At 35.6% G+C, this 12,037-nt stretch overlaps 1 protein-coding gene across 4 annotated transcripts in view; it reads right to left on the minus strand.

The window, feature by feature from the left end:
* The window catches only part of ATAD2B (ATPase family AAA domain containing 2B), a 119,622-nt gene that overhangs the window by 74,287 nt on the left and 33,298 nt on the right, over positions 1-12,037 (minus strand). For all 4 annotated transcript variants that reach the window (XM_055401022.2, XM_055401021.2, XM_055401020.2 and 1 more), the window contains 4 exons: positions 10,238-10,336; positions 6,910-7,021; positions 6,482-6,597; positions 4,845-5,019 (listed from right to left, as the gene is read on the minus strand). In XM_055401022.2, the coding sequence (XP_055256997.2) occupies positions 4,845-5,019; positions 6,482-6,597; positions 6,910-7,021; positions 10,238-10,336 (502 nt within the window). The remainder of the gene's footprint in view (positions 1-4,844; positions 5,020-6,481; positions 6,598-6,909; positions 7,022-10,237; positions 10,337-12,037) is intronic.

Raw genomic sequence — 12,037 nt, forward strand, 5'->3', positions numbered from 1 at the left:
TATGTAAGACAACATAGACATGGCTTGAGAGAGAATTCAACTTATATTCAAGCAATGTAAAACTTTGGTTTTGGTAAATATAGTTCAGTTCAGTTGCTCAGTCGTGTCCGACTCTTTGCAACCCCATGAATCACAGCACGCCAGGCCTCCCTGTCCATCACCAACTCCCGGAGTTCACTCAAACTCATGTCCATCGATTTGGTGATGCCATCCAGCCATCTCATTCTCTGTCGTCCCCTTCTCCTCCTGCCCCAAATCTCTCCCAGCATCAGAGTCTTTTCCAGTGAGTCAACTCATCACATGAGGTGGCCAAAGTACTGGAGTTTCAGCTTTAGCATCAGTCCTTCCAATGAACACCCAGGACTGATCTCCTTTAGAATGGGCTGGTTGGATCTTCTTGTAGTCCAAGGGACTCTCAAGAGTCTTCTCCAGCACCACAGTTCAAAAGCATCAATTCTTCGGTGATCAGCTTTTTTCACAGTCCAACTCTCACATCCATACATGACCACTGGAAAACCTATAGCCTTGACTAGACGGAACTTTGTTGGCAAAGTAATGTCTCTGCTTTTTAATATTCTATCTAGGCTGGTCATAACTTTCCTTCCAAGGAGTAAGCATCTTTTAATTTCATGGCTGCAATCAGCATCCGCAGTGATTTTGGAGCCCCCAAAAATAAAGTCTGACACTGTTTTCACTGTTTCCCCATCTATTTCCCATGAAGTGATGGGACCAGATGCCATGATTTTAGTTTTCTGAATGGTGAGCTTTAAGCCAACTTTTTCACTCTCCTCTTTCACTTTCATCAGGAGGCGCCTTAGTTCCTCTTCACTTCCTGCCATAAGGGTGGTGTCATCTGCATATCTGAGGTTATTGAAATTTCTCCCGGCAATCTTGATTCCAGCTTGTGCTTCTTCCAGCCCAGCATTCCTCATGATGTACTTTGCATATAAGTTAAATAAGCAGGTGACAATATACAACCTTGTCGGACTCCTTTTCCTATTTGGAACAAGTCTGTTGTTCCATGTCCAGTTCTAACTGTTGCTTCCTTACCTGCATACAGGTTTCTCAAGAGGCAGGTCAGGTGGTCTGGTATTCCCATCTCTTTCAGAATTTTCCACAATTTGTTGTGATCCACACAAAGGTTTTGGCATAGTCAATATAGCAGAAATAGATGTTTTTCTGGAATTCTCTTGCTTTTTCCATGATCCAGCGGATGTTGGCAATTTGACCTCTGATCCCTCTGCTTTTCTAAATCCAGCTTGAACATCTGGAAGTTCATGGTTCACTTAATGTTGAAGCCTGGCTTGGAGAATTTTGAGCATGACTTTACTAGCATGTGAGATGAGTGCAATTGTGCAGTAGTTTGAGCATTCTTTGGCATTGCCTTTCTTTGGGATTGGAATGAAAACTGACCTTTTCCAGTCCTGTGGCCACTGCTGAGTTTTCCAAATTTGCTGGCATATTGAGTGCAGCACTTTCACAGCATCATCTTTCAGGATTTGAAATAGCTCAACTGGAATTCCATCACCTCCACTAGCTTTGTTCGTAGTGATGCTTTCTAAGGCCCACTTGACTTCACATTCCAAGATGCTTGGCTCTAGATGCGTGATCACACCATCGTGATTATCTTGGTCATGAAGATCTTTTTTGTACAGTTCTTCTGTGTATTCTTGCCACCTATTCTTAATATCTTCTGCTTCTGTTAGGTCCATACCATTTCTGTCTTTTATTGAGCCCATCTTTGCATTAAATGTTCCCTTGGAATCTCTAATTTTCTTGAAGAGATCTCTAGTCTTTCCTGTTCTGTTGTTTTCCTCTATTTCTTTGCATTGATCACTGAGGAAGGCTTTCTTATCTCTCCTTGCTGTCCTTTGGAACTCTGCATTCAGATGCTTATATTTTTCCTTTTCTCCTTTGCTTTTCGCTTCTCTTCTCTTCACAGCTATTTCTAAGGCCTCCCCTGGAGGCAATGTCAAAAATGACAGAATGATCTCTGTTCCTTTCCAAGGCAAACCATTCAATATTACAGTAATCCAAGCCTATGCCCCAACCATTAATGCTGAAGAAGCCGAAGTTGAACGGTTCTATGAAGACCTACAAGACCTTTTAGAACTAATACCCAAAAAAGATATCCTTTTCATTATAGGGGACTGGAATGCAAAAGTAGGAAGTCAAGAAACACCTGGAGTAACAGGCAAATTTGGCCTTGGAGTATGGAATGAAGCAGGGCAAAGGCTAATAGTTTTGCCGAGAGAACGCACTGGTCATAGCAAACACCCTCTTCCAACAACACAAGAGAAGACTCTACACATGGACATCACCAGATGGTCAACACCGAAATCAGGTTGATTATATTCTTTGCAGCCAAAGATGGAAAAGCTCTACACAGTTAGAGACCGGGAGCTGACTGTGGCTCAGACCATGAACTCCTTATTGCCAAATTCAGACTTAAATTGAAGAAAGTAGGGAAAACCACTAGACCATTCAGATATGACCTAAATCAAATCCCTTATGATTATACAGTGGAAGTGAGAAATAGATTTAAGGGACTAGATCTGATAGACAGAGTGCCTGTTGAACTATGGATGGAGGTAAATATAGTACAGTATTGCAAATCTCATGATTTTTCTTAATATTTTCTTTTCTCTAGCTTACTTTACTAGAAGAATACAGAATATAATACATAATACAAAATATGCATGCTAACTGTTTATATTATTGGTAAGGCTTCCTATCAACAGTAGGCAGTTAATAGTTAAGTTTGGGGGGAGTCAAAAATTATACACCAATTTTCAACTGCATAGAAGTTGGTGTACCTAACCCCTGTATGGTTCAAGAGTCAACTATATACTCTTCCTTTCAGGAAAAATTCACATTAGTCCAATTAGATAGGCATTATTTGCTCCATTTTATAGAAGAGGCAAATAAGGATCAGATACGTTCAGTCACTTAAGTTATATACTTAATAGGGCTTCCCTGGGGGCTCAGATGGTAAAGAATCTGCCTGCAATGCAGGAGACCCATGTTCAAGCCCTGGGTCAGGAAGATCCCCTGGAAAAGGGAATGGTTACCCATTCCAGTATTCCTGCCTGGAGAATTCTATGGACAGAGGAGCCTGGTGGGCTATAGTTCATGGAGTCACAAAGAATCAGACATGACTGAGAGACTAACACTTTCACTTTCATATATACTTACTAGTAAAGTCAGGTATGAACTAACATTTTTCTGACACCAAAGGCCAAACTCTTAGCCAATACAATGTATGGTCAACCCTCAGTATCTTTGGGGGGACATTGGTTGCAAGGCTCCCCAGATATACCAAAATACGAAGCTGCTCAAGTTCCTTGTATAAAATAGCATAGTACTGTCAGCCCTATATATCCATGGATTCCACATCTGTGAACTCAACCAATATGAGATGAAATTGTTGCCTGAATCTGTGGATGCAGAACCGGCAGGTATGAAAGGCTAACTGCACCTCCTTCATCTCATTTAGAGAACAGATTATATCCTTAATTTAGGAATGCAGATTCTTGTCATTTAAAGACATGACTACAAGCAGTTTTTTTAAAAAAGTAAGAAAACATTTCAAATCTATTTTCCACAAAGAAACAGAAATGAAACACGAATAAAGTAAATACAGATTTAAAAAGCAGCATGGATACTCCCTGGTGGTCCAGTGGTTAAGACTTCACTTTCCAATGATGGGGGTGCGGGTTTGATCCCTGGTAAGGGAGTTAAAGATCCCACATGCCTCACAGCCAAAGTAACCAAAACATAAAACAAAAGCAATACTATAAAAAGCAGCATGATTTATGCTATAGTTTTTAATAAAACTAAGAAATATTCCTACACCTAGTATCAAGTTGCAAAAAGTATAACACTGTCAAAAATTTAAGTCATTGGACAATTTGCCAGTATTCCCAAGCTGATTCTCCCCAAATCCACCAATGTTATCTTACATTATTTTCCAATTATTATGAAATCCTCTTGAAACATGAAGACTGCATATGTTTGACTTCTCAATAGACACTGAACACCTTGAAGTTAACAATTATACTTTATCCCTCTTTCTAGACCCATTATCTAAAACACAGCAGTCTTTAACATGGATACCAATAGTAACTAAAAATAATATTTGAAATGCTTTACCAATTAGGTAGAACTTTAATACACATCAACTCAATAATAGGTATTCAACAAATGCTTGCTCTAAGCATTTTTAAAGTGTCATGTAACTCTCCTTAGACATAACAAGATATAAGTTGCATTACCATGTATGAATGACTTCCTTCAGTACCCCAAATAATTAAAAAGTGAATTTATATCAGGACTAATTTTTATAAGTATTAGGAAATGGTATTTTTAAAGTCAGTTATACATAAACAGTAAAGATAGCCCAAATGATATTCACTTACCTTACTCAGCCTTTTAAAAGCATTCATTTAATACTGAATTCTTCCAGCATATTTGTAACTCATGAAAATAAATAATATATGCTTTGTGATATTTCTTGCACAGATATTTAACTTTTTATGCTTGTTCTAGTCCCTCAGTTAGATTATAATCTATATGTGATATCTAGGGATCTTAAAAGCACTTAACACGGTATTTATTAGATGCCACGTTGCCACCTCAATAAATATTTTGTAAATCATCTTAAATTAGTACTAGTGAAACTGCTATTAAATACCTCTAAAACATACAAATTCCAATTATTGACCCTAAATTTAACATACTGATTGGTAAATATGACTTGTTATGAACCATATGTATAATATTTATAGACCAAATATATTAAGTATTCTTAACAAGATATTCTCACATTAGCTGACTTCACTTACCTGATCAAAAAGAAGCCTAAGCTGCCGCTCAGATTCGCCAACCCACTTACTCAGACAATCCGCTCCTTTTCGCATAAAAAAAGCCACTTTTTTGTCTCCCTGACTGCACTCATTAGCTAATGCTCTGGCGACCAAAGTTTTACCTGTGCCAGGAGGACCATAAAACAAACAGCCTCTAGAGGAATAGAGAGTCAATAAAAGTAAATTAGTGTTACCATTAGCACTAATAATCAATTTAAAAGTATGCATCGCCCATATAATTTTGAATTAATGTATATTTATTATTATTAGACACCAGCAAAGCTTTTTGTAGTATACAGGCTAAAGTTTCACTTCGCTGAGAGTCCTCAAGGATGTTCTCAAACAATCAAGCTTTGGTATACAAGAAATAGCTCAATCAGGGTAGATGGTAATTTGGCAAAATATTAACAGTGTTTGCCCTGTCTGTGATCCAGAAATTTCACATTTTTTATAAAATCATGTAGAAATACTCAAAAGAATGTTATAGACTTTCTTAAAAAATCTAAATGCTATCTATTAATAAGGGACAAATACACCACTATATCTATAAAAAACACTAGTATGATGTCAAAAAGAATAACACACACAATATTTATTACTATGAGATATCTGTATTATAGAGTGAAAAATAAAGTTAAATAAGGGCATTATTGAGTAATCTCATTTATATTAAATGTTTAAATGCACACAATACAGGCAAAATCATAAACTTAATATATCCTTACATGTATACAAGAAAGTTATAAAGAATATAAAAATTGTTCATCTCTAAAGAGGAAGATTACTTTTAGCTTATTACACATTTTGTTAATAACTCCATTTTTTAAAGTTCCTCATTAATGGGTTTTTTTTTAATTTACTATTTTTTAATAGCAACTGAATCAATATTGATCATATTCATTGGATCATATCATATCATATAAAAAGTAAATAAATTGCTATGATTCGTAAGAGCCACTGTAGAATTACAGGCCAACATTTAACTCACTCAAATAGAAGATGACTCTTTAAAAGATTTTCTACATCGTTAAAAGCATGAATAACAAATTAGAACCAAATCTCTTAAATAAAAAGGGATATTTAGCAGCTTAAATCTAAGTCTATGTGTACATCTTCAGAATATTTTATTCTGCCCAATTTCCTCTGACATAATTTCTCAGCCTTTTCTAATAGTTAACTAGCTAACCTCCTCATGATCAGACACAATTAATCTGATCATAAAAATAAACTATCAAGTTTACCATTTCAAAAATACCATATCATTGAGTTAAAGAAACACTTCACTGAAATCGTGCTTTCAAAGACTAAACAACATATAGTATCAAACTCAATGCTATTAGGAGACCAAATTAAGGAAAATCTAGTTGGGCAATCCACTTGTATATTCAAGGCCTGCATAAAGAATCTCATCCTATGTCTGAGTCTTAAATGCTGAAATATAAACTTCAAGTACCATAGCTTTTAGGCTCTAAATAATAAACTTTCATTCCTAATTCTCATTGCTGGAATATATAAAATATACATGAAATATTTATAAATAATATTTAGATTTATAATTACTTACTAACTGAAATTTGATAAATTAACAATAATAATAAACATTTAGCATTACTAACCTTGGAGGCTGAATTTTAAATTTTTCAAAGATTTCTGGATATAAAAGTGGGAATACTACCATTTCCTTTAGTGCATGAATATGATGACTCAATCCACCTATGCTATCGAACCGCACCTTGGAAAGAAGGGGAAAAGTTTAGTACAAATAATTTTAATTACATATAGGTTTCTTTTTAATTTATGAGGTAATGATTGTAAAATACATGCCTTCAGAAGGAACTGAAGTTTAAATATAAAGTTCATATATAAACAGAGTTCAAAAAATTATACTTTAGGGAATCCCCTGCCAGTATGGTGGTTAGGACTCCATGCTTCCACTGCAGGGAGCACGGATTCAATCCTTGATGAGGGAACTAAGATCCCACAAGCTGTGTGACCAAAAAAAAAAAAAAAGAGGTATTTCTAGAAAACCATATACAAAACTTACTGATTTATCAATATTCATTGGATCAACATCAGCCAAGCTTGCACCCACTTTAACACGTTCTCGAAGAATACCACTAGCTAAATCTTCTGCTCTTAAGTTCATAGGCAAACACCTGAAATTCATAAATATTTAAGTAAATAGCATTAAAAAGTTACATGTTCCTAATATCATAAACAAGTTCTAAAGCTTTGACACATTTTTTATTTTTTTATTGAAGGATAATTGCTTTACAGAATTTTGTTGTTTTCTGTCAAACCTCAACATGAATCAGCCATAGGTATACATATATCCCCTCCCTTTTGAACCTCCCTACCATCTCCCTCCCCATCCCAACCCTCTAGGTTGATACAGAGCCCCTGTTCGAGTTTCCTCAGCCATACAGCAAATTCCCATTGGCTGTCTATTTTACATATGGTAATGTAAGTTTCCATGTTACTCTTTCCATACATCTCACCCCCTCCTCCCCTCTCCCCACGTCCATAAGTCTCTTCTCTATGTCTGTTTCTCCACTGCTGCCCTGTAAATAAGTTCTTCAGTACCATTCTTCTAGATTCTGTATATGTGATGCTGCTGCTGCTGCTAAGTCGCTTCAGTCGTGTCTGACTCTGTGCGACCCCACAAACGTCAGCGTGTTAGAATACAATATTTATCTTTCTCTTTCTGACTCACTTCACTCTCAATAATAGGTTCTAGGTTCATCCACCTCATCAGAACTGACTCAAATGTGTTCCTTTTATGGTTGAGTAATATTCCATTGTGTGTATGCACCACAACTTCTTTATCCATTCATCTGTCAGAGGACATCTAGGTTTCTTCCATGTTCTAGCTATTGTAAATACTGCTGCAATGAACAATGGGATACACATGTCTTTTTCAATTTTGGTTTCCTCAGGGTATATGCCTACAAGTGGGATTGCTGGGTCATATGGTGGTTTTATTCCTAGTTTTTTTAAGGAATCTCCATACCATCTTCAATAGTGGCTGTATCAATTTACATTTCCACCAACAGTACAAAAGCGTTCTCTTTTCTCCACACCCACTCCAGCATTTATTGTTTGTAGACTTTTTGATGATAGCAAAAAAATAGAGTAAAACAACAGAATAAGAAAAACAAGAGATCTCTTCAAGAAAATTAGAGACAATAAGGGAACATTTCGTGCAAAGATGGGCTTGATAAAGGACAGAAATGGTATGGACCTTACAGAAGCAGAAGATATTAAGAAGAGGTGGCAAGAATACACAGAAGAACTGTACAAAAAAGATCTTCATGACCAAGATAATCACGATGGCGTGATCACTCACTTGGAGCCAGACATCTTGGAATGTGAAGTCAAGTGGGCCTTAGAGAGCATCACTATGAACAAAGCTAGTGGAGGTGATCGAATTCCAATTGAGCTATTTCAAATCCTGAAAGATGATGCTGTGAAAGTGCTGCACTCAATATGCCAGCAAATTTGGAAAACTCAGCAGTGGCCACAGGACTGCAAAAGGTCAGTCTTCATTCCAATCCCAAAGAAAGGCAATGCCAAAGAATGCTCAAACTACCGCACAATTGCACTCATCTCACACGCTAGTAAAGTCACGCTCAAAATTCTCCAAGCCAGGCTTCAGCAATATGTGAACCGTGAAATTCCAGATGTTCAAGCAGGTTTTAGAAAAGGCAGAGGCACCAGAGATCAAGTTGCCAACATCTGCTGGATCATGGAGAAAGCAAGAGAGTTCCAGAAAAACACCTATTTCTGCTTCACTGACTATGCCAAAGTCTTTGACTGTGTGGATCACAATAAACTGTGGAAAATTCTGAGAGATGGGAATACCAGACCACCTGACCTGCCTCTTGAGAAACCTGTATGCAGGTCAGGAAGCAACAGTTAGAACTGGACATGGAACAACAGACTGGTTCCAAATAGGAAAAGGAGTACGTCAAGGTTGTATATTGTCACCTTGCTTATTTAACTTACATACAGTACATCATGAGGAATGCTCGGCTGGAAGAAGCACAAGCTGGCATCAAGATTGCCGGGAGAAATATCAATAACCTCAGATATGCAGATGACACCACCCTGATGGCAGAAAGTGAAGAGGAACTAAAAAGCCTCTTGATGAAAGTGAAAGAGGAGAGTGAAAAGGTTGGCTTGAAGCTTAACATTTAGAAAACTAAGATCATGGCATCTGGGAAATAGATGGGGAAGCAGTGGAAACAGTGTCAGACTTTATTTTGGGGGGCTCCAAAATCACTGCAGATGCTGATTGCAGCCATGAAATTAAGCCTTATTTTTTGTGTAGCTACCTTAAAATGCATCTTTAGCTACTTAAAATCCTATATGATATTAATTTAATTATCCCTAAGAAAATACAATCTACTGCCTCTTTCAATACTGCATAAACACCAAAAGATGACATAAATAGCCTCAAAGAAGTATAGGTTCTATAATGAATGTAACTTCACTGATATTTCTGAATCTGAACTTACTTTAAAAACTTCCATAGCCGGTATCAGAATAGTTCAGATTAAAGAGGCATTACACTCTTTTATTTAAACTTAGAATTTCCTTACATTTTCTTTCTGTCATCCACACAAGGAGCTCTTTCTAGCATACAATCTACACCAACCCAAATTTGTTTCCAAGACCAGCTAACTGAAAACTCGGTATTTCTACAGTAAATATATAATGCTAAAGTATAGAAATGCTTTGCTAAATATACAATTTCTAAATATAATTTATTTTAAATATTATACACATAAGCTAGAAAATTAGCTTAAATTTTAAAGGATAAATTATAATTTGATGCTCTACTAGGGAAAATATTGATTCTCTCCCCCACTGAAAACTCTCAAGATTTTAGTGAGCCATGTAATAATAAGTCACCCTACTTAAGCAAAGATCACCAGAGGCATTCACTAAACCAAAACTATAATAAGGTTTCCAACAAAACCCAAGGACTCCTGAAATAATTCTATTTAAAATCAAGTCTTACTCTTGAGTGCTATCATCATTTTAAGCATCTAAAATCAGTCTCATTAAATGGATTTGGATTAGAGCAGAGGTACTGAAGAAGAGACTGTCATAGAGGTTGGACTCTTCCCCTGGTTCTATCTTTATCTTCCCACACTGTTTTATTGAGTACTAACACAGTAAGTAATTTATGGGAAGTTTCCCATGGTTAGATTTCTACTCTAAAAATTACTATGTAAAAGCCAAGTTAGTGTAGTACTCTAATGTGTTGAGTATCACTGTGAGCAAAATACTGGTACAGGTAAGAATCACAAAGTTTAACTGTTATTCCTTTTTTCTACCATGGAAGTAACAATTAAAAATTTACTAACCTATTTCTTGCTCTTGCCATGCTCTTTGATTTCCTTCTTTCAAATCGTTCTTCATCAGAAGAAGTTGTATCACTACTGTGAATAGCATGCTTCTTTCTCCTATTTAAAAAGAATAAAATCATTACAGCAGCAAAGGACTTTTAAAAAGCACCATTCTGAGCACCATATCTACTGTTAGCTCAGTATAAAATACATACATTTACTCATTCACTTGGCAAATATTTATTAAGATCCTTATACTCATGCAATTTACAACAGAAGGAAAAAAAAAACAGGAGAATGAGGCTATAATTTTTTAAATAGGGTAGTTTAGAAGCCATCAAGCAACAAATTTAATTTGCATCCAAATTTAGGGAATGTCTATCACTGATTGATAAATAATATCAAAATCTTAGAAAAGAAAGCTTATCCTTTTCTCTTATGTTCCCGTTTCCCAAACAATCAGAAACAGTACAGACACTAAAGAAAATAATACATTGGTTTATGGGGAGACAAGAGTTTCCACTTTTGACTTAAGCTACTTATATCCTGTCTGAATTTCCTATAAAACATACTTTTGAAGAAAAGTTTACAATCATAACTACTATGGAATGAAAGTATCAAAGTAAAATCCTTGAGGAAAAACAATACTCAATAAATCTAATTATTAAAATAATTGATGACATCTCTAAGATACCTAGAAAATATGGTATCATACAAAATGGAATCATTGTAAATTAATTAACTTGAAACTCATAATGGCCTTCAAGGATGGTGTACACCCTGTGCATCTCTATTCAACTCCAATTCCGTCAATAGCAAACTCAGATTTTCCCCAGCTCATTAAGACTTTTAACCTAATATTCCTTCCTCTGATTAATAGGAGTCCTTTCATTTCATTCTGTATCAGATTTTAATGTTTCCCAAAACCTTAGGAAGATTGTTGCAATGGTTACCTACTCAGTCTTTGCAATTTTGATTTTACCTTCTCTCTGACTTCTTTCTCTCCTTAAGAAAAAGATGCCTGCTTCCAAGTTCATTTACTCTATGTGTGTGTGTTGTGAGCCTAATATATAAAAATATAATACATCAGCTCTAATGAGGTGATCAGAAGCAACAGTGTACATCTGGGCTAAGGAAATTACTCCAGATGATAACTTGAATTCACAAGAACAAATGAAGAGACCCAGAATAATAAGATAAAAGTTACTATCCAAAAGCTATAAACATACACTTGATTGCCTTTCTTCTCTCACCTTTTTAAATAAAACAGAATTAAAAAATAATTCTAACAACATATTGCTAGGTTTATAAAATGTATCACAATACCACAAAAAGCAGAATGGACCATGAAGGGAAGGGGCCACATCATACACAAAAGAAAGTCAAAATGGATCAAAGACCTAAAAATAGAGCTACATCTATAAACCTCTTTGAAGAAAACACAGGAATAAATCTTCATGATCACAGATTTGGCAACGGATTCTTAGATACGATATCAAAAACATAAACAATAACAACAAAGATAAATTAAACCTCGTCAAAATTAAAGCTCTTTTTGCTTCAAAGAACATCATCAAGAAAGTAAGACAACCCACAAAACAGGATAAAATATGTACAAATCAAATATCTGATAAGGAATTTGAATACAGAATATATAAAGAGCCCTTATAAGTCAATAAGAAAAAGACAACCCAATTTTTAAATAGGCACAGGACACAAAGACAGTTCTCAAAGGAAAGTTTTAAAATGGCCAATAAACACTTGAAAAGATGCCGCATATCATCTAAAATTATAATGAGATACATTTTATACTCATTA

Source organism: Moschus berezovskii, chromosome 11, assembly GCF_049115385.1.
Source record: "Moschus berezovskii isolate FMDL1 chromosome 11, NW_MosBer_1.0, whole genome shotgun sequence".
Taxonomy (NCBI): Eukaryota; Metazoa; Chordata; class Mammalia; order Artiodactyla; family Moschidae; genus Moschus; species Moschus berezovskii.